The 20,408-nt window shown below is 44.4% G+C and overlaps 1 protein-coding gene across 5 annotated transcripts; it reads right to left on the bottom strand.

Moving 5' to 3' along the window:
- Positions 1–249: 249 nt before the first annotated feature.
- On the bottom strand, positions 250–19,110 carry LOC6613473 (serine/threonine-protein phosphatase 6 regulatory ankyrin repeat subunit A). 5 transcript variants are annotated; one of them, XM_032724925.1, is made up of 18 exons: positions 18,130–19,102; positions 16,839–16,940; positions 13,258–13,359; positions 11,769–11,885; positions 10,168–10,260; positions 9,129–9,342; positions 8,613–8,908; positions 8,256–8,558; positions 6,770–8,197; positions 6,172–6,708; positions 5,895–6,101; positions 5,127–5,820; positions 4,654–4,740; positions 3,314–3,525; positions 1,699–1,827; positions 1,062–1,170; positions 464–681; positions 250–344 (listed from the first exon to the last, which is right to left on the bottom strand). In XM_032724925.1, the coding sequence occupies exons 1-18, from the start codon at positions 18,499–18,501 to the stop codon at positions 339–341; spliced, it is 5,226 nt and encodes a 1,741-aa protein (XP_032580816.1). In that variant the 5' UTR covers positions 18,502–19,102; the 3' UTR covers positions 250–338. The 5 variants fall into 5 exon arrangements, with proteins under 5 accessions (XP_032580816.1, XP_032580834.1, XP_032580813.1 ...); XM_032724943.1 differs by lacking the exon at positions 3,314–3,525 and adding an exon at positions 2,681–2,910 and having other exon boundaries at positions 322–681; positions 18,130–19,101; XM_032724922.1 differs by having other exon boundaries at positions 322–681; positions 18,130–18,501.
- Between the last annotated feature and the right edge of the window lie 1,298 nt (positions 19,111–20,408).

Genomic DNA, 20,408 nt, shown 5'->3' with positions numbered 1-20,408 from the left:
GAACATGGAAAACTTTTTTTGTTGTTTCTCTAATCGTAGAAAACTCCGACGGAAAATCATATCAAAATAAACAACCAGCTGACGCTTCAAAGGTTACTCAAAACAATTTCAATATTCTAGCTAAAATTAGTTTAGAAAGTGAAGGCTTAGCTTAAGGATTTTTGTCTGGTTTTCCCAAAAGGAGTGGATTCCAGAGTCTGAGAAAACCATACCCAAGGTGCAGCTTAGGGATAGAGTTTCTTAGAGTTAGATCTTAGAATTACAGAAGGACAGACGCTTGGATAGTCGAGAAGAGATAGAGATAGTCAGGAAGGATAGTTTGAAGAGATAGATGAAGCCTAGACCTGCAATCAAAACGTGGTTAATTAGGCATCCGAAGTTGTTTTTCTGGTTTTTCTGTGTCGTTTCTGTGTGTCTATTTTGTAGTGTTTGCCAGGGTGGCCTTGATGGCTCGTCTGCCCACCTGTGCCGGTGGCTGTGGTGCTCCGCTGCCCTCCTGCGATCCACTCTCCGCATCCGAGTCCTTGAGCGATCCGCCCTCCTCGTCGCCCACCAGTGCCCGGTACTTTTTGGCAATCGCCTCCCAGTCGGCCACGTTCTCGATGCGATTCTGATTGGCCTGCGAGAAGCTGGCCTGTGATCCCAGAGGCGATAGATGGACCTGCGACAGGGCCACGGAGTCTGGGAATTCGAGGTAATATCATTAGCTTTTGGGTTCCATTATCCAGCAAAATGCACTGAGGTACAAACGCCAATAATCAAGACTTCTAACTCGAATTCAATATGATATAATTTGGGATTTATAGAGATCCATGGCGTTTCTACCTTTGTGCATTGGAAAGGCGAAAGTTGAGGAAAGAATTTCGAGCTAGAGCGAGCCAATTGTTTCAGAGAAAAGAGTTGAGTTGAGGGAAAGCAAGACAGTCAGAGGAGTGGTAGGAGTTACACTTGGGCTGACACGCTGTTAGCTACAAAACCCCTCGGATGGATGGGTTGTGTTCCCAGGATAAGGATGGGAATCCTGGTCGGAGTAGCCCAGCAGCGATACATACATGTCTCACCTTTCTTGATCTTCGACAGCCACTTGGCGCCGGCTTTGGTTCGCGGACTGGCCTGACGTATTCCCATCATCTGAACCAGACTTGGACGCTTCTTTTTCTTCATGCGTGCCTGAGGCGCGTGTTTTTTGAATTGCGGTTTGCAGGATTTGTTTGCAGGTTTTGTGGGTTAGATCAAGGCGCATTAGACACGGGACATAGATCACATACAAGACAAGAGACACAACATAAACGCAGTCAGCAAATGTTCATTACATCGAAAGCAATCGGGTGCCAGGTGCTGGACATAAAGTGCCATACAGTAGGGGATCGAAACATTTACATACTTATATTTCGATCTCCTATTTTGAAGATACAGAGAAAGTGCAAGGTGCCAAGGTGATTTTCTTATGTGGGCAACACACTTAAAGCATTCGCGGTGTTTAAACTCATTGCGGTTGTTGCCAAATTGCTTTAAATGGGTTGGGGAAAAGGTCAGTAAGCTACACCCGTTCAGGATCGGTTCTGGTAGTTGCACTTTATATAGTCAACAGATATGGAAACAGGTATAAGATACAGGATATAGTTTACGGATAGAGAGAGAGAGAGAGACACACAGCGACAGCGGCTGGAAGGCGACCTTCGTCACCTGAGATTTTACCTTGACCTTCTCGACGATCCACATAAACCAGGTGGTAACTAAATTAAGCGGCGATGGCGCTGTTGTGGTGCGATGCATATTGCGTATAAGCTTGGACAAGCCAAATTTCCACTCGATGTCGGATTGGGCCTAGTATTTCATAGGTTTTTTTGTTCAGTTTATTATTGGTTAGCGAGGTGCGCGATGTTGGATGGATGAGACATGATATAGGGGAGAACAAGAACAAAGGAATAAACGGGATGAGTTTCGTGAACAGAAGCCTCGGATTTTACAGGTTTTTACTTCGTTAATACGTAACTTAAGAGCTGCAGAAATCAGGTTGTTAATAATAGAAATACACAAATTCAGAGGCCTGTTTTGGATGGCAATCACAAATTACCATACAAAACCTAACCACCATATTGGTGTATCTCTTCAGACTTAAGTCCTAGACAATGACAAACACAGGCACATAGACATGCAGCAACGATTTCTATTTATAAGGTTTTGTAAGCATGCGTTAACCAACACTTTCTGGCTCGGCCTCGCTCAACACTGGTCACAAAAGCAGGGCACACTTCAAGGCGGCTAATCCACTAAAGCTAGTCTGCACTGTACTACACTAGAAGGCGGCAGGCTTCCATCTTTGAGATACACTTTCACAAAATTGTATCCCTCAGATTGCTAACATTATTTTCCTGAAAAAACCTGGAAGATGCAAGTCTGGGCAGTTGATGGATTTACAGAGCATGCCAAGTTCTCCAGATAAATTAACTATTTGCTCAATATGTTCCCGAAACAGCTCACTTCCTAACTACCGCTATTAAATATCTAAGAAATATAATGTATAGCATATATCATATGTATATAAATTTACTTTTCATGCTGAAAGAGAGAAGGATTAATACACAATGCAATATAAGAATGATATACCTAACTTATGGTTAAAGTACGAGTTAATAAATAGAGTCGAGTTAGATAAAAGCGCATTTAGCAATACTACCTGGATGCGTTGATAGGTGTCTGACATCATAGCAATCAGCAGGTTAATGAGCACAACCACCGACACCAACATGTAAATGCCAAAGACAATTTTGAACAGGTACTCAACCCAATACGGTTGAGTGGGCGTGGCTACATTTTTGATTTTGTCAACTTGCGTTTGCTCGGTCGTCGTTTGTCCGAACACGGCGAAGAACAACAACTCGAACGAGTTAATCGGATGCATGCGCACTGTGTCGGAGCCCCATAGATACATTTCCAGATACAGATACGGATACAGATACAAATAGACACCCCCGGACAGCACGCATATATTGGCCGGCGTGGAAATTATTTTGAAAAATAAAAAGATAACGGACGCCCAGGTTGGGTTGGTTGATTCGATTATGGTATTGTGGTTTTCGTTTTTTTGTTTTTTTTTTTTTTGTTTTTTGTTTCGTTGATTTGTCCGATCGACCAACCCCCAGTTTCGGTTCATGCCCAATTGTGGTTCAATTTGGAGCGGTCAGTTTTGGGGTTGTTACAATCAAAGCACAAAGAAATAGCATTCCGGAAAATAAAAATATAAACAAATAAACGGGGGAAGAGGGAAAGCAGAGAGAAAATACTGATTAGTGGCCTTGGCAATACAAACCTGAATGCGCTGATAAGTATCCGACATCATGGCAATTAGCAGGTTAATGAGTACAACCACAGACACCAACAAGTAGATGCCAAAGACAAATTTGAAGAGCACCTCGGTCCACTCGGGACGCAAGTGTCGCATGGGATTGATATCCAGGGTGGTCGTCTGTCCGAAGACCGCGAAGAACAGGCGCTCGAAAGCCAGAAAGGGCGTCATGGGTCCTAACATGGGTCCGAACGGAACGTTACTCACAATCAGATATCGGAACTATAGCATTGCGATTGCTGCAGCTAGCGTATATATACGGATATATATTGTCGGCTTGGCACAGGCGTGTGTGCGAGTTTAATACTTGGTATTTGTTGGTTATTTTGAAGTTGACATAAACGAGTATATTTATGGTGGGTTTATTTGGATTTTGGAGAGTGCGGGTGAGTGGTTAAACACGTCAAAAGCAGCATCTCGCAGTTCGCAGCTCAGCGGTTCGAATGACTCACGAATACGAGCATCGGTAATCGGTATCGGTATCAGTAGCGTTATCGTTTTTCGTTATCGATTCGATTCGATCGGTCTCGATTGTTTCGATTGTGCAGAATTTGGTGGTGGGCAAGCGGCGCAAGCTGAAAGCCCCAGGCAGGCGGGCATTGGTTATATCGATATTGCTGATTGATTGTTTGATTTTGGTTTGGATTGACTGGGTTAAAACATCAACATGCAGTACTGGAATTTTGAGTTTGTACAGAGTTCTAATGGATATCGCTCTGGTTACACATCGATAAAAAACCGAATATAAAAAACTAATAAGAAATATAGTAAAAAAACTAAAATAGGAAACAGATCTAGGATTTTTCGAAATTATGATCATAGATGCAATTGAATTAAATGAGAATAAATTAAGGTTAAAAATTCTGATTTTAAATAATTTCTTTGTCTTTATCACTCAAAAATACAAAAATAAATGCACATAAATTAAAATTGATCCAAACAAAGGTATAAAACGATACTCCAAACTAAGTAATAAAGCTTGGCGCATGGATACCTATATAAACACAGATCCACAACATCGAGGATGCGGAAAGGGGCTTTTCCCGCGAACATGCCTCAAAACGAAAGTAACTGAAACTAGCAAGGCGAGGGGATTTCGAGCAGCGAGTGCGGACTTGTGGATGTTCCTCCAGGGAACTGGAAAACAAACGACATTAACACTTTACGCACAACATCGAAGGCGGCAACGCAACGGGTTGGATTCCGGCATTGTTGGGTTAAGGGGCGGGGCAGCCGCCGGAAAGGGGGGCCATGCAAATGCGGGGGTACAAAGGGGTGGTAGTTGTGGATGGTAGGAGACTTACGGTCGTCCTTGTGCTTTCGTCGGAATTCGCTGAAGCGACTATCGACATAATTCTCCACCGGCGGAGGACGAGGGGTGGGCATGTCATCTGTTCCATTCGGATAATTCAGTTAAGATTTTCAGTTGGGGGTTAAGATCAGAGGGAGAACATTATTAGTGGAGGTCATTTGGTGGAGGGGTGGACGGGGATTACGACATCAAGGTTGGAGGTTCGGGTTGTTTGTACTTGTTGAGCATGCAATTGTTGTATTATGTGGTTGTAGTTGGTTCTTTTTTGCTTTATTTTACTTATGTGAAACATCGAGCACACATTGATTAGATGGCTTTTCATTCAAGGCAGACACAGATACTTATCAAGACACATTGAACGTTCAAAAGAGGAAGTTTGCAAAAACATTCCAAATGAAAACAAAAAGTTCGAAACAAGAATTCGAAAAGTATACTGGAGAAAGCAAAGCAAACGTTTTGACTTACCGTCACTGAAGTAGCCTCTATTTCGATTCTTCTTCTCAAAGCTGCGCAGATCCTCTGGTGAAAAGTTGGCAAAGCTCTGATTTAATGCCACAATGTGCATGGAAAAGCCAAACACAAAGATGGCCAGGACGGCCAAAAACCGGGCCAGATCCTTCAGCAGATCCCCAATGATGATGGCCCAGGGACCGAAGAGGTGGTGGAAGGACAAAAAGTCGAGGATCTGCACACAGGCCAGCAGGAAGGCCAGCGCAAAGCACTGATTTCGACAATACACCAAAGTTGGCCAGTACTCCTTGGAGACGAATAGGAATGCCGACACATGGACACCCACTCCGGCCATGCCGAGCAGCAGCACGAGCACCTTTATCGATCCCAGTCCCGACTTATCCGACGGATTCGTCAGCTCGAAGAGGAGCAGTCCACTCAGCCAGATGAGAAGACCCACCTCGTACCAGTAGGGCACCAAACTCAATCGGAGCACTGGGTAAATGGGCGTTATGCCCACGATGCTCAGGTGGATCATGAGGTAAATGTGAGAGGTTAGGTACGACATGAATTTGATGATGGGCACCTTGTTGAACTTGTGACCCATGGGGAATGTGAATCCAATCCACACTGGTGGGCAGACTATGAAGGCCACGAGCAGCAGAAGGATCTTCCAGGATGCCCACGTCAGTGAGCCGTGCCAGAGTTCCTAAAAATGGGAAGAAGGATCCATATCAGAATCTCAATAAGTTAAGATTTAAGCTAGTTAATAATATCACACACTTGCAAGTATCGCTGAACCACCGTGTGGGCAATCACTTCCTTCTGCTCATTTTCAATGAGGACGTCGAGAAACTCCACGTTTCGCTTATCGGTGGCTTGAAGGATCTTTCCGGCGGAATCTGAGCCAGCTGCCAGGGCCAAGAGCTCCGTGGCCATTGCCTCGCACTGTTTGCCAGCTGCTACCAGATCCTTGGCGCGCTCTTTTTCCTAAAGAGATCAATATGTTTTAGTTTTCTCATTAGAAAATAAGTGCATAGAGATCCTTTAGCTAAATCACCTTCGTCGAGAGAACTATGTAGATGTTGGACAGCTTGGCAGCCGTATCCACGGGTGCTGGTGATACCAGGACGAACTCCTGGATGGGCTTGTTGTTGTGGTTCTTGGACACTACCATCAGGTTGTACACGAATCGCTTGTCCTCCATCAGGCCGTAGGTGTCGTGCTCCTTGTTCATCAGATACCGTAGGACCTCGTTGTGTCCCTCGGAGGCAGCGAACCAAATGGCGGCGCAACCGTAGTTGGTCTCCGATTTTGGCGAGGCACCCGCCTCGCACAGCAACTTCACCACCTCCAAGTGGCCAGCTTTGGCAGCACAATGCAGTGGCGTCCAACCGTTCCGATCGGTTGCGTTGATCTCCGCGCCCTGGCCGAGCAGAATCTCCACCATCTGGATGTGGCCATGCATGGCGGCGATATGCAGGCCCGTCCTGCCGTTACGATCCTGCGATTGGAGGAGTTCCGCCGACCGACTTAGGAGCAAACCGACCACTGACATGTGACCACCGAAGCAAGCCAAATGGAGTGGATTATAGCCCTGTAGAATCAATTGTTGTGTTAATGCTTTCTGAACAGGTGAGATGTCCAGGTAATCTTACGTTCTCGATGGTCGCCGCATCCACTTGAACACCCGCGGAGTTGAGGAGTAGTCGCACCACGTTCTCGTTGCCGGAAAAGGCCGCCAAGTGCAGTGGTGTCATTCCGGACTCCGTGCCCAGATCCCCAAATAAGCTTTGTCCCGTTGGAGTTTCCGACTTGACGGTGGCGGGAACACTGGTCAGCAATTCCCGCACGGTATCCGCCTGTCCGTAATAGGCAGCCACATGGAGCGGCGTCAGACCCAACTTTTTGCTATTGATCCTTAGGGAGTTTGTGCTTTTCAGCACATCCAAGACCTGGCCATGTCCATTTTGTGCCGCCAGATGAACGGCGGTGAATCCCGCCTTGTTCTCCTCGGTGCAGGAGGCACCAGCTCTTACTAGAGCCTTCACCACATCCGCATGTCCGCCCTCGGCGGCCAGCTGAAGGGGCGTGGCATCCGTGAGTTTATTTCGCGCCGAAATCACACCCGATCGATCGAACTTCATGAGCTCCTCGATCACCTTGACGGATCCCTGCATGGCGGCAATATGGGCACAAGTGTTGCCATCCTTGCTGGTGGCATTCACCAGGGACGGATGCTGCTGCAGGAAGAGTTTGGCCACTTCAGAGTAGTTGTTCTGGGCGGCGACGTGGATGGGCTTCTGACCCAGATCGTCCGTCGCATCGATATTGGCGCCCAGCTCGAGGAGCAGCTGGCAGACTTCCATCTGCCCGCTGGCTGCCGCCAAATGGAGCGGCGTTTGCTTTCTCAACGTTAGAATATCGATAACCGCATTGTGATCCTTGATCAGGAATTTCACCAGATGCGTAAATCCATTCATGGCTGCCAAATGGAGTGCAGTGCGTCCCACACGGGACTTGGAGTTAATGAAAGCCTTATTGGTCAGCAGGGCATCACACACATGCAGGTATCCTCGCTCAGCAGCCAAATGCAAGGCAGACCTTCCTTCCGTATCGAAAACATCCACTCGAGCGTGATTCGCCAGTAGATTATTGACCAGCTCCATGTGCCCCCGATGGCAAGCAATCAGCAGTGGAGTCCAGCCCACCGATGATTGCCGGTTCATGGCCTTTTGTATGTCTGTGGGATTCATGTGTGAGATCATCTCCATCAGCACATCATTGTTTCCGGCCACGGCGCAGTAGTGGAAAGCGGTCTCCAATGCAGTTTTCGTTTGCAACGTGACATCCGCACCATTTTCGAGGAGCATGCGAACGATCTGCTTGTCGGATTCGGGAATCTTAACCTCCTCCTTGGTGATTTGGCAGGTGTAATGCAACGCCGTGGCGCCGTCCTCGTTTACCGAGTTTATATAGGTGGTGGCCTTATCCGGACCGTGTTTCTCCTTCACCGTCTCGATGAGATGGCGCACAATATCCGGATGGCAAGCTCGACATGCCATGTGCAGGGGTGTCTCTCCAGTCTATAAATTTTAAGTTTTAATTCAAGCGTATATCACTCTATTCTTATAATCTACTCACATTCGATTTGTACAGCGGATCCCCTTCGTCCTCGAGGAGTTGCATCAACGTGGCCAGATTGCCATGACGCGCCGCCACATGCACGGGGGTCAGACAGTCATCCGTGGTCAAATTTGGACTGGCTCCCGATTTCAGCAGCATGAGGGCACACCTATCGCCATCCTTCACTCGCGCCGCAATGTGCAGCGGGGTCTCACGTAGTTTTCCTCCACGGACATGAACATCTGCTCCAAATCCCAGCAGAGTTTCCACAACGGCGGGCTTGGCCGATTCCACGGCTATGTGAAGTGCGGTGTAGTTATCCTGCGAAGATAGTGCAATTAATAAGATTCACCCGAAATAGGGAATTCCACTTACATTGGTGGTCACATCCACTTTCTCGCCCTTCTGTAGCAGAGTGTTGATAATCCCCGTGTGACCATAGGCGGCGGCGGTGTGAATACTCCGGGCTCCATCCTTGTTGGGCATATGGAGATAGACGCCCTTCTTGAAGAGCATCGTGGCGCACTCAGCATGACCGTTGAGTGACGCAATGTGCATCAGCGTGCTGCCATCCTTGGTGCGCTCGAAGATGCTCGCCTTGAACTTGTCGGCCAGTATCTCGATGACGTGCGCGTGCCCATTCTCGGCGGCCAAGTGCATCGGAGTGCGATCTAGAGGGGATTATAAATATATAAATAAATTCAAATAAATATTTCGTATGTTTGGAGCTCGGTCCACCCGGGGGCGCCACAAACGTAAGCTTTATACCTCCTCTTTAAAATAACTAGCTTCTATTGAGAAGTGAAAATTTCATGATTTTTATTTTGTAATACCAAGGTCAAACACGATTTGCAACATGCTTCTCCTTGCTCCACATTCCCACAGCCTCACCTTGATTGTCCGCAATGGACGCTGAGGCGCGCACGCCATAGAAGTACTTGAGTAGAGCCTCATCGCCTTCGGCCGCCGCGATATGAAGTGGCGTCTGGCCCTCCCCATTCTGCGTGTCCACATTCGTTCCGTAATCGACCAGGATGCGGACCATGTCCACGTCCCGCCGTCTGGCGGCCAAATGCAAGGCCGTGTCTCCATTGGCCGTCGTTGCCTGCGATAAAATAAATCCAAAATTTAAAATGAAAAGGTGCACTTTACAAAAATGTTTTAATAGGATTGAAAAGTCATTAATTCAGTTTACTATTTCAAAAATTTTAATCATAAGTCCTAACTAAATGGATAGAGCTAGAGCTTCATAGCTGTTACTTTTTGAAATATATTTAAATAATTTACTTAAGTTTTTCTTTAGTGTTTCATGCTGCATTTCACTTTCTACATTTTATTTTGGGCTATGCAAATCAGATTCCCTTCCCATCTTAGCTGCGTTTTCGCCTCAGTTTTGACCCAGTTTACGGCTGTTTTGCCGGCTGATTGCGTGCTCAACCAGCGGCCAAAGTCAGGCGCAACTTTAACTTTAACTTGGGCTTGAACCCTTGGCCTAAAGCGAGCCGTAGCCCTTTGGTTAATTTAATCAACACGCACTGCTCTTGGTGTGTTGCACTTCAACTTCTGATTGAAAATTGCGCAAACTTTGCCAATGTCGCGCACTGTTGCACTTGCAATGCACCTGTACGCACAGGTGAGCAGGGTAAATTTGCATTTTTTGATTTATTTACACGCTTGCTTATTGGACAGTTCAAGGCTTAAAAAACCTTGTGGACATTTTCCGACAGCTCAGATGGACAGTTTGATTGGCACTATCGTGGCGATTATAAAATCAACAATTTCTTGGTCCTAGTAAGGAAATCAGTTAAGTGCGTAGATGGTATAAGAAATTTACGTTTGCTTTTTATGGCTAATACTGTTGACATATTTCTTTTTATATCTTTATTAACTAGACTTTAAGGTTTTAACTGTTAGTTCACAGATTACTTACCTTGAGCTGCTCTGCTGTTTGTGCAGCCAGGAGCTCCCTGCACATGGACTGGTTGCCCGACTCCACGGCCAGGAGCAATGGTATTTTGCCACGCTAGGTTGGAGATAGGTTATATATATAGTATAAAATATAATTAAGATAAGGACAGCGAACACACATCCATTCACACTCGCGAACATATAATCATAAATATCCAATTAGCCAATTCGAGCCTCAAGTGTTAACGGCAACATGTTTCGCTATTTTTAGCCAAGTTCGCAACTTTGGCGCTCCAACTTGCAGCCAACTAGCTTTCGGGGCGGGTTGTAAGAGGGGGCGTGACGGGGAGCCATTATCCCTATCTGCCAGGAAAGGCGAGTAAATCAAGTTGTACAGCGACTTGACCCCCTTTTTTCGGTAGAGTTTTCCTCGCTTTGTTATATTTGTTTGTTGTTGGCAACGAGTTGAGCGCCCTCGCGGGGGAAACCTACAGTACTATCCACACACACGTATATATATACATGTGTATGTACATGCACACCGGAAATGCGTGCAGAAAAAAAAAAGAAAAGCGAATCGAAACGAATCGAACTGAATGCCATCGAAAGCTAAATACTTCATCCGACTAATTTCGCCTGACAGTGCCATTCCACCTCCCTCTAATTGATTTAAATCAAGTTGCTGTTTGCCATTTGCCGCAGCCTCGAGGCACAAATCGAGTTGGGTTACCCATTTTGTCTAGACAATCAATCGGTGGCACCGGGATTCCCTCAATCAGCCCACATATACCCCAAATCCATACAATCGCTTGAAAGCAATTCGTCGGAAATTTATGCGCTTCCTTCGCGTGCGTAATGGAAATATCGCCTGTGCATTTTCACCCGGGGCACGTGATGCGACAAATAGTTCCGCATTTCTGTTCAGATTTCCTAGGGGGGCTCGAAAAGGGGATCTGGAGCTCGGTTAGCCCCTGCAAGTTCATCAGACGGAGACAACTGCTTTGATGGTAATTCAAAGCTCACTGGAGCCTACCCACTGGGGTGAGAGCTACTTATTGATACAGAGTAGAAAAAGATGTGTTGCAGATCCCATACTTTATTGCTGTCTCTAGATTATGTGTTTTTGTTTCATTAAGCCTAATCCAAATATAAATTGTAATAAAATAAACAAAATTCATTAAAAGTATCACAAATTATAAGCTAAAATTGACTCAAGCATGACCTATATTATTTCTTGCAGTGTAACAGCCGCATTAACTTTTTTGGGCCTTTTCTGATTTACAGCCAGTCGAAATGCATTTACCGCGAGCCGTTTTGCATATCGATTTTTCCACATATTTTGTTTGCTTTATGTTACTAACTCCTCTCGATTTTGTTGTTGCCATTATTGTAATGTATATATATTTTTTGGTGATTTTTATTAAGTCTTTGTTTACGTTGGCACCGCCTGGCACCGCTGTCGAGAGTACTTGACTTCACATCGGCTTGCATTTGGGGGGCTAAGCTATCATAACTAGTGGAGATAAAGCGGCATCAATTGGGCGGCCAACACTTGTGGCTCTCCGTCCCACACACACAGCCACACTGGCACACTCACTCACAAGCACACATGGTAACACTTACGCCGTCCGCTTTCAAGCGAATATCCTTGCCCGCTGCTGCGAGCAGAGCGCGAAGGATATTGGTTGCAGTTCCGGTTTGTCGACTGGACACCAAATGCACCGCAGTTTGCGAACGCGACTGAAATGGGAAAAATTCAATTAAGTCTTCCATTAAACTATGCACACATTGCAAACGCACTTATGTATTATTGGCGTTACACTTTTTTTCTAACCGAAATTAATTTGCAGCTATTTGCCCTACTGTGTGGTTAATGTTGGCACCTCAAAAACTGGCAAACTGGTTCCTATTCGCTTCAAAATTCCATTTGCTACTGAATAGGCAAGTGGCTCGTTTTTGCGTTTATAAGCACATTTCGTGTCATTTTTCTTTTTTGGCCTCTCCCGCTCATATCACAGATTGACAGCCCGAAAAAAAGCATAATAAAGAACTCCCACCGACAGCCGCAGTGGGAGTGAGTGAGAGAGGTGTATGAATGGGATGGTGGGGGACGGGTGGTCGAGCAGCAGGTGTAGGCAACATGGGGCAGGTGTCGGTTGTGGATGTGGAGTCCTTTTGCCACGCACACACGCTAACGGAACACTTCAAACTTGGCTGTTGCTAAAACAAAAGTTTGCATCTGTCTGTCTCGCTTCCGCAGCTCCACCCCTCTCGCTCCCACCCGTGCTTAGAGCTCTCTTCTGATAACCATCAGTAATTTCGGCAAAGCTCACGCCCCCTAAATCACCAAGTCTCGAAAACCGAGAAAAAATAAAGAAAAGCAAATTAATGCCAACACGAGAAATAAACTTGGAGAAATAATTGCCAAAATGCTTAACGATGTGATCATCATATATTTTGTTAAAAATGTTTCCTGTGAGAGCCAAAATGCATTGTATATGGTAGCAGTGATGGTTAACGCTTTATGATTTCGGACAATGGGTAGATGGTGTCACTAATCTTGCTCAGACTTTAATACTTAAACATTGTAGTATTTAAACAAAAGTCAGATTTGGGAATCATGCAAAATGTTAAATTTCAATTTTAATGACGGTATCTAAGCTTTAATTTCTTTTAAATCTGATGAGTAAAGTTCTTGCTGAAACCTAGGGTTACTTTAAATTTGTTTTCAGGCCAGAGGACTGGTTCCTAAAGTGTTCTTAAGCGGGCCCTAGACATTACCATCTTAACCTTGTCGCCAGTTAATTGCTGGTTCCGCCAAAGTAACATGCAACATGCGAGCCTCGAAGTTGCATCTCCGCATGGCTCTGACCTTTGGATAGGTTTTTTTCTGCTCTTTCGAAGCCAGGTGAAGTATGCGTCTAATGGCCGCAAATTGCCTGCAAATCGGGCTGACAGCAGCCCCAAGGTATGCAGCGATTTCATAGACTCAAAAGTAGGAACTCGAGTATTGAGTGTGTCGCCTGACGTGTCGCTACCTCAACTATTGGGGAAACACTTTCTTGGGGCGCATACGTATATATGTAGTATATAAAGCAATTGGAATACTCACGCCACCGGTGGAGAAGGGATCCACGCCGCGTTTTGTTAGCAACAATTTGACGACATCCTCACGCGAATACATTGCGGCAATGTGTAGCACATTATAATTATCCTGAAAAGAGAAGAGAAGCGAAGAGCAAAGGAAATCAATTGCAATTCATTGGCAGGAAACTGACGCCCACACCAAAAGAGCTGGGTCAGTTCAATGGGTCAAAGTCAGTCGGTTTTGCATGCGGCTAAAAGGGGCAAAAGGGAGTGGTTGGTTGATTACTTAAGCCACAATCTTGCATGCGGACTTTCACTTACGGACGGCGTTTTCTTAATGGCCACAGCCCAGCCGCAAACTCACATGCAAAAACTGCATCAATGGTGAAAACCAGGAAAACCCGAAAAGAAATATAAAACAATGCGGCTCGGAAAATATGACCCTGAGCAAATGACCGAAACGTAACGAAAAGTGCTTTAAGATAACGTCTGACATGGAGTGCTTATAGTGAAGTGAGTCACATAGGAATCGGGGGCATTTGCCCATATTTATTGGCTTATATAATAAGCCATAACGCAACGTGTTACACATACGCCCCGTATGCTCGGACCTCGGGCCATGGCTCTAATTTATAACTAAGCCTCCCCACAGTTCTTAGCCCCCAAACGGAAGTGAACTGGTTTCGCATACATATATGTATGGGTGCTTTTGGCCCTGTCATCAGGTTGGTAAGTGCAGAAAGGGTCTATAAAATTCAGCATAAAAGGATACTAATTTCTAGCTAATAAAAACAGGGGAAGCAAAATAATACTTAGTGTAGACTATATGTTAAAAAATAAGGATAATACTTCTATATTTATACCTTCTGAATCATAAACGAAAACTTTACTAGAAATTTTAGCCTGATTTTTTAGAATTCCTAGAATCCAAATGGGAATTTCAAACTTTCCCACCTCAGTTAGTGTGTGTGGGCTTCGTGCCGTGTGAAATTCGAGTTCCCTGCGGTTTATTTGCGACTATTTCTGGCCGCAGCTGCTGCTAATTTGCATACAACGCAAGTTGGCGCTCGGAGTCGACGGCTTTGACACATGTCCAGAAAGCCCATCCAAGACGTTGGCCCGCAAGAAAAAGCAAAGTAAACTTTCAGCCCACTTGGCGGTTTGGGGTTGCATTGGGGTCCAAGGTAGACAGATAATATTTCACGCTCTGTTTTGCATACTTTTGAGCCCGGTTCGAGTTCGTTTTCGAGTCTCGTGTGTTTGTGCTTGTGTTTGCTTGGCTGGGCGAAAGGAAAAACCGGAAACAAAACCAAAACGGAAGCGCAAATTTTCCAGCACATTTTTGCCCTGCCAAATGGAAAAGGGATAAGGTTGTTGGATAAGGGTGTACGAAGTCGACCCAGTTTCGTGGGTGTTTTTTACGGCCCAGAGATACTGGGGGATAGGATTTTCGAGGAGTGTGCCTCATGGAAGTGAAGTCATTTTTCTGGCGATGTCACACACCTTCGTTGGCATAATTGCAAGTCCTCATTACGGTGCTCATTTGGCTTAATCCCTACCCCTTCTTGCATGTGCACCACTTTCTAATGAAGTGAATTAATTTGCTTTTCTTTTTATTTGCGTGGATGGGGCAGATTACTTCACTCACGCACTGAGGCAACTTGACAAATGAATTGGCGTTTTTATTCCACATTTTAGTTCACGCTGTCATCGCCACACACATATGCAGAGGGCACTGCGTGAAGAATTCCACTTGAATTTAATTAAAATTGCATATTAATGACGCCGCTGGCCATAAAAATGTAGCGGAAGTCGGGGCCGACTTCGAGGTCTCCGGTTTGGGCCACACTCGAAAGGTCAAGTGGAGTTTTTGGCCAACTGGGCGTACATCGGAGTCATGTGCTTGATTAATTGGCTTTTAAGTTGCAAAGAGGTGTTGCGAACACGCCTCCAAGTCGAGTGCCGAAAAAAAGCAGTCTGCCACCTTGGAGTTGAAAAGTTAAAAATGTTAATTACCACGGCGTTACATCATACGAGTCGAGTATCCTTTATAATGGTCATAAAGGTCCTGGTCCTGTCGTGTTGCTTGGGTATTACTTTGGACCGGACCTGACAGTTAGATAAGTTGCGAATTGTAAATGCAATAAACATTTCTCTCGGCCACGAGCCCAGTTTTTAATTCATTTGGCCAGTGCATGGGAAATTATCCGATTTGGTCACGAAGTGACATTTGTTTTATAAAAACAAAAGAGTAATTATACAGATGAGGTAATGGTTTTCAAAAAGGTGCGCTTTATATAAACTCACGAAAATGATATCATAATATTTAATTAGTTAAAGAACAACAGGGAACAATCATCCAAATGGAACAGTTTTAAAATGAATAATTATTATAATTAATTAGGTAGCAAAAAGGGGATGTTTATATTAAATATAATATATACTAATTTATATGTGGTTTTTAGTTGTAGTATCATTTTAATGTCAAAATCTTTGTAATGAATGTCCTGTTAAAACAAAAATAAATTATTGTACTCATATAAAATCTTATCGAGTGTTTTATTTTCATGCTTAGCTTGTAACTCCCGGCTAGTTAATGTTTTATTACATTCATGTGCAAATTTACCTTTAACATTTTCCCTACCTACTCTTTAATTTTTTGTGGGAAAATTCCAAGGGGGGTGGGAAAATTGAACTTTCTGTGTTTGTTTTGGTAATTCAATACGCCACGTCTGCACTGCTTTGGCAACAATTATTTTGTAATTAGGTCAAGGATTTTTATCGCCGCTAGCCCCGAAATAAAGTACGTTGCGTATACGTAAGGACATGTGAATGGGCAGCCAAGAAAGCGGCTTCAAATGAAATGTGCTAAGTAATTGCGGCATGCAAAGCAAGCTGGTCGGCGAATTCGACCAATTGTTAGCAACTTGGCCAACTTGGCTCACTTCACTTGCTGACATCAAAAACAAGAATTGGCCATAATAACGATGGTAAATTGCTGGGGAAATCAGTAAAGTCATCAGCGATGACCTTACATCTCTACTCTATGGGAAAAATCCTTTGTTGAGTCAAATCAAAAGTTAAACTCGAACTTTAAGCCACTTAAAAACAATTATAATTAATATTCTATAATTAAGAATTCACAATTTTTTGTTAGCCCACTTTAAACTGTTAGTTGCCAACGCAAACCGCAGTTATAAAATGAAAATAAAAGCATTTTGTTGGTATTTCTTTTTCTTGAAAATGGAAATTCCCATTCGTGCTGGAAAACTTGACTCAACTGGAGTCAAATGAAGTGAACTACCCATTGGCCAAGTCCTGCCAAGTTGACCCATTGAGGCAGGGAGTTATTGCCGAATTGAAGTATTGACGGTGGTGGGCGGCGTGTGAGAATCGTGCGTAGAAGTGGGTGCACGGGTTTACCCACCGACGCCCCCGCTCGAGATTTAATTAATGCGGTTTTTATTGATTTGACACATTTTTAGCGGCTTTTGCCGCCGCCGTTGGCTTAAACAGCTGGGCCGCTTTTATATTTGGCACCAACACCGTGGGGAGTTGGCTAAGGTGCTTTAAATTATTCCTGCCCTATTCCCGCTCAAGACTCACATTATTGCGGGCTCCCACATCGGCGCCCAGCTCAATCATGCGATCCATTATGGCCGTCTTATTGTCCTTGGTTGCGTACATCAGCGGCGTCATGCCGGTATTCTGCAATGGAAATGGACGGGGATTAGTCAAGCTTAAGGAGGGAATAAAACAATATTAATATATGTATATTTTAAACACAATAACTTAGTACCAATATATAGTATTTTAAATATATGTACCAATATAAGTAGTTGACCTGACCTCATTGACAAGCCATTTAAATTCATCATTATTGCATTAGAATCGTTTGGCTAATAAGCTGGTTTTTCTTTATTATAAGCTCGTTCGCTCGTAATTAAAACGAAATCAAGAACAAACCCATCAAGTCAAGAACCGAATAAGGACCTCCGTTCTGGAGGAGCGGAAATAATCAAGGCAAAAATAGCACAACTCCAAGCTATATTTATGCAAATATCGTCTCGTCGTAAGTCTACTCTGCCAGACAACCTGCACATCTAGTTGGGATATATAGTACCACCCAAAAAGAAAGAAAAAAAGTAAAAGAAAGGAAGTTTCAACCCTTTCGCCGCACACCTCCCCGCATTTCATTAGCGGTGCAACGTTAATTTTATGTCAACGACTTCTCCGTTTCATAGCGTTTATGGTAAATTGAAATCGAAGCGTTTCAATTCTTCGATGTTTTATGAGTTTATCGGTCGGATGGGGGGGCTACACCCAAAGGGTAGTCGGCGCAACTTGTGGCAGGACGCTCCAGGAACTTGGAGCTCCAAAACCGAATGCCACCAAAGCCATCGCCTTGGCAGCCAAAACATTTGGGCCGCGCTATCAAATAACGTTCGCTGTTCTCTGTTTTTCGGGCGCTTTTCCTTGCTAGCCTCTGTTTTCTGGCCAATACATGGTGTTCCTCCAGTTCCTGTGTCGTTATTTTGGCTGGTAAACAACCAGAAATGGGAAAATGCCGCCGACGTTGATAAGGGCGACGTTTATACATCGCATACACTCAGCGAAATATTACACAAGAACTAAAGGAAATAATAAAATAAACAGCACTGATAAATTTAAAAGATCCTAAGAAACTATAGTTTTAAAGATTACAATAACATAATTTAAACTATTGCTAATTCTTCTTTAGGTATATATTTAATTTTCCACATTTTTCGCTCAGTGTCGGACCTGTTCCTGTATTTATTTCGCTTCCTATTCCCGCTTTGGCTCGCAATTGATTTTACAAAACGAGTCAAATGAGCCGGAAAGCCCGCCTCGCGGCACTTCACTGTACAGTACTCACCATGTCGTGAACGCCGGCCAGGGGTATGTGATTGCCATCCTCGCCCACATTGGCCACATACTTCTCCAGCTTCTTGAGCTCCGCCTCGATGGGCGTCCACTCGCTTTTCATGGCCAATCCGAGCACCTTGTTCGCCGTGTCCCGAATGGAGGCGCCGGCACTCGGCGGCTTTGGCGCTGGAAAGAGATCCATGTCCTTCTTGTCGCCATTGCTCGAGCTGTCGTCCTTGGGATCGGAGTCTGCTTTGCTGGCGGGCGTAGCCCGTTCGCTGGGCGTGGCCGACTCATCCGGCGGGCCGGTCAGCGAGGATGGGGTTTTGCGGCCCACTCCGCCGCCACGCCCACCGCCACGCCCTCCGCGCGGCTGCGACATCGTGGTATCCCTCGCTAGTTACTGCTCCGCAATCCTGTGCTGATCATGGGGATTTTCGAAGGGTTGGTGGTGGCAGGGGGGGAGGAGCTAGGTGCTCGATGGTTAGGCGGAAACACTGTCGGATGTTAACTGGTTTATGCTGCCATTATCCGTGTAATACGTTTGGGTTATTGTATTATTATTGATTCGATGCGGGGCAGGATGGCGGGTTTTTAGCTGCATAGTTTCGGGCTCCTTCACTTCGCACTCTCATTGCACAAATTCCTACGGCCTCCGCATTTTACCAATATTTGTTACCAACAATTTGCATTTTCATTGGCAACAGCAACAGACACACTAGGAATCACACACACACACAAACCGAAAAACACTCGCTATTATTCCACTTTGATTCTTTCGCTTTCTTCACTTTTACTACACAAATTTATATGTTTAGCCCCTTTATGGCTTCGGTTGCGTGTGCGTTAACGGCGGTGCCCCCTTTATTATTTTCTATTTCTCTCCTCCTTGTATTTTGACCAAAAAGAGTCCCCAACTACAACTCTGGATTTCAGGTTGAATACTATTTTGCCTTTTCGGAGCCACGAGAAAAAATCAACCGTTTGCCACGAGCGTCTGCGAGTTTCTGATTTGCCAGTCCCATTTTCACAGAGTCTACTATTCCCAAGGCGCTCGAGCGGAAAAACTCGGCACTCCACTCGGTTTGGTAGCTCTGGCAACACGACGAAGCTCCAAACTCGAAGGACCCAAGACGCTCCTGCGAAAAATCCAAGGGAAGAGCCAAGTCGCATCCGCGCAAGCGTTTGTTTACAATTGTTGAATCCCGGGTATTACCGCCTTTTTTGGCGCCAAAATCTGGCCGGTACTCTTAAGTTTCGTTGGGATTTCCAACGTCGTTAAGTGCCGCTGGGAAATCCAAATGGGCAAGACTCGCAGTTAGAAATATGACATCCTTGCTGACTGGTCGCGAAAATCCCAAGTGGAGAGGAAAACGAATAGCTAATTGTTTTTTGGTTAGTCCAGGTAACATGGAGCCACTTCTATATCTCTTTGTATAATAATGGTTTTATCAATACTAGAATAAGTGATCCTTACTTTATTTCCATTTATAAACAAACTAGTTACTAAACTTAGTTAGTAACGTTCGTTTCAGATTCAAAGGTATTCACACATACCTCATCAAGATATTCGCAAGCAATTCATATTCATCAATTGTAGTTCCAATTGCAGACTTGATAACAAGGTCAACTATATAAAAAGCAATTCTTCGAGTGTGGGTAAAAATTTTTTGGGGGCATGATAAGAGCAGAATTATAGCGATAGGAATCAGGAAAGCCTACAGCCACGCGAATTAGGTCTGCTTGCTTATCAGTGATGCCGCAACAAGTGATTCAAGTAGCAAAAATGTAAACTTATCTTATCGTACAGTTGTTGTCGTCTGGACAATAAATGTAGCTTTTAAAATGCAGCTTATTTTATTTTTTAAATCTTACTCAAGGTAAGGATAGTATTACTATAAAGTTAAAATTTGTTTACCATCAGAACAGAACCATTTAAAATGTAGAATTACCATGTTACTCTCTACGTTCCTTGACCATTTCCCACAATTTCCCACATTATCCCATATTAATAACATTTTTATTATTCTGAGATTAATATTATCACATTAAGCTCAGACAAAAAGTATCACGCCACAACGAAAAAGCTTCAAACATGCCAGCTCCAAACAACTGGGGCCGTAGTCAATAATTTTTGTGGGGGGAGTTTATCAACTTTCAACTTTCAATTTGTTTTAATCGAAAAATATTGGTAGTAAAGCTAAGTTTCAAAAAAGAGTTTCGAAAAAATGTAAAAATTTATTACAAATGTCAAACAATTGTAAAGCTCTCCAATTGTTTCCTAAATAA

Source organism: Drosophila sechellia, chromosome 2L (assembly GCF_004382195.2).
Source record: "Drosophila sechellia strain sech25 chromosome 2L, ASM438219v1, whole genome shotgun sequence".
Taxonomy (NCBI): domain Eukaryota; kingdom Metazoa; phylum Arthropoda; class Insecta; order Diptera; family Drosophilidae; genus Drosophila; species Drosophila sechellia.
Note: the sequence above shows the minus strand (reverse complement) of the source record. Positions and strands in the feature narration are given on the sequence as shown.

Coding starts and splice junctions, on each gene's coding strand:
- LOC6613473 (XM_032724943.1), bottom strand. CDS start 18,501: ATGTCGCAGCCGCGCGGAGGGCGTGGCGGTGGGCGTGGCGGCGGAGTG. Junction 9,343..10,167: donor AAACAGCAGAGCAGCTCAAG/GTAAGTAATCTG, acceptor ATTTTATCGCAG/GCAACGACGGCCAATGGAGA. Junction 8,559..8,612: donor AAGTGGATGTGACCACCAAT/GTAAGTGGAATT, acceptor CTATCTTCGCAG/GATAACTACACCGCACTTCA.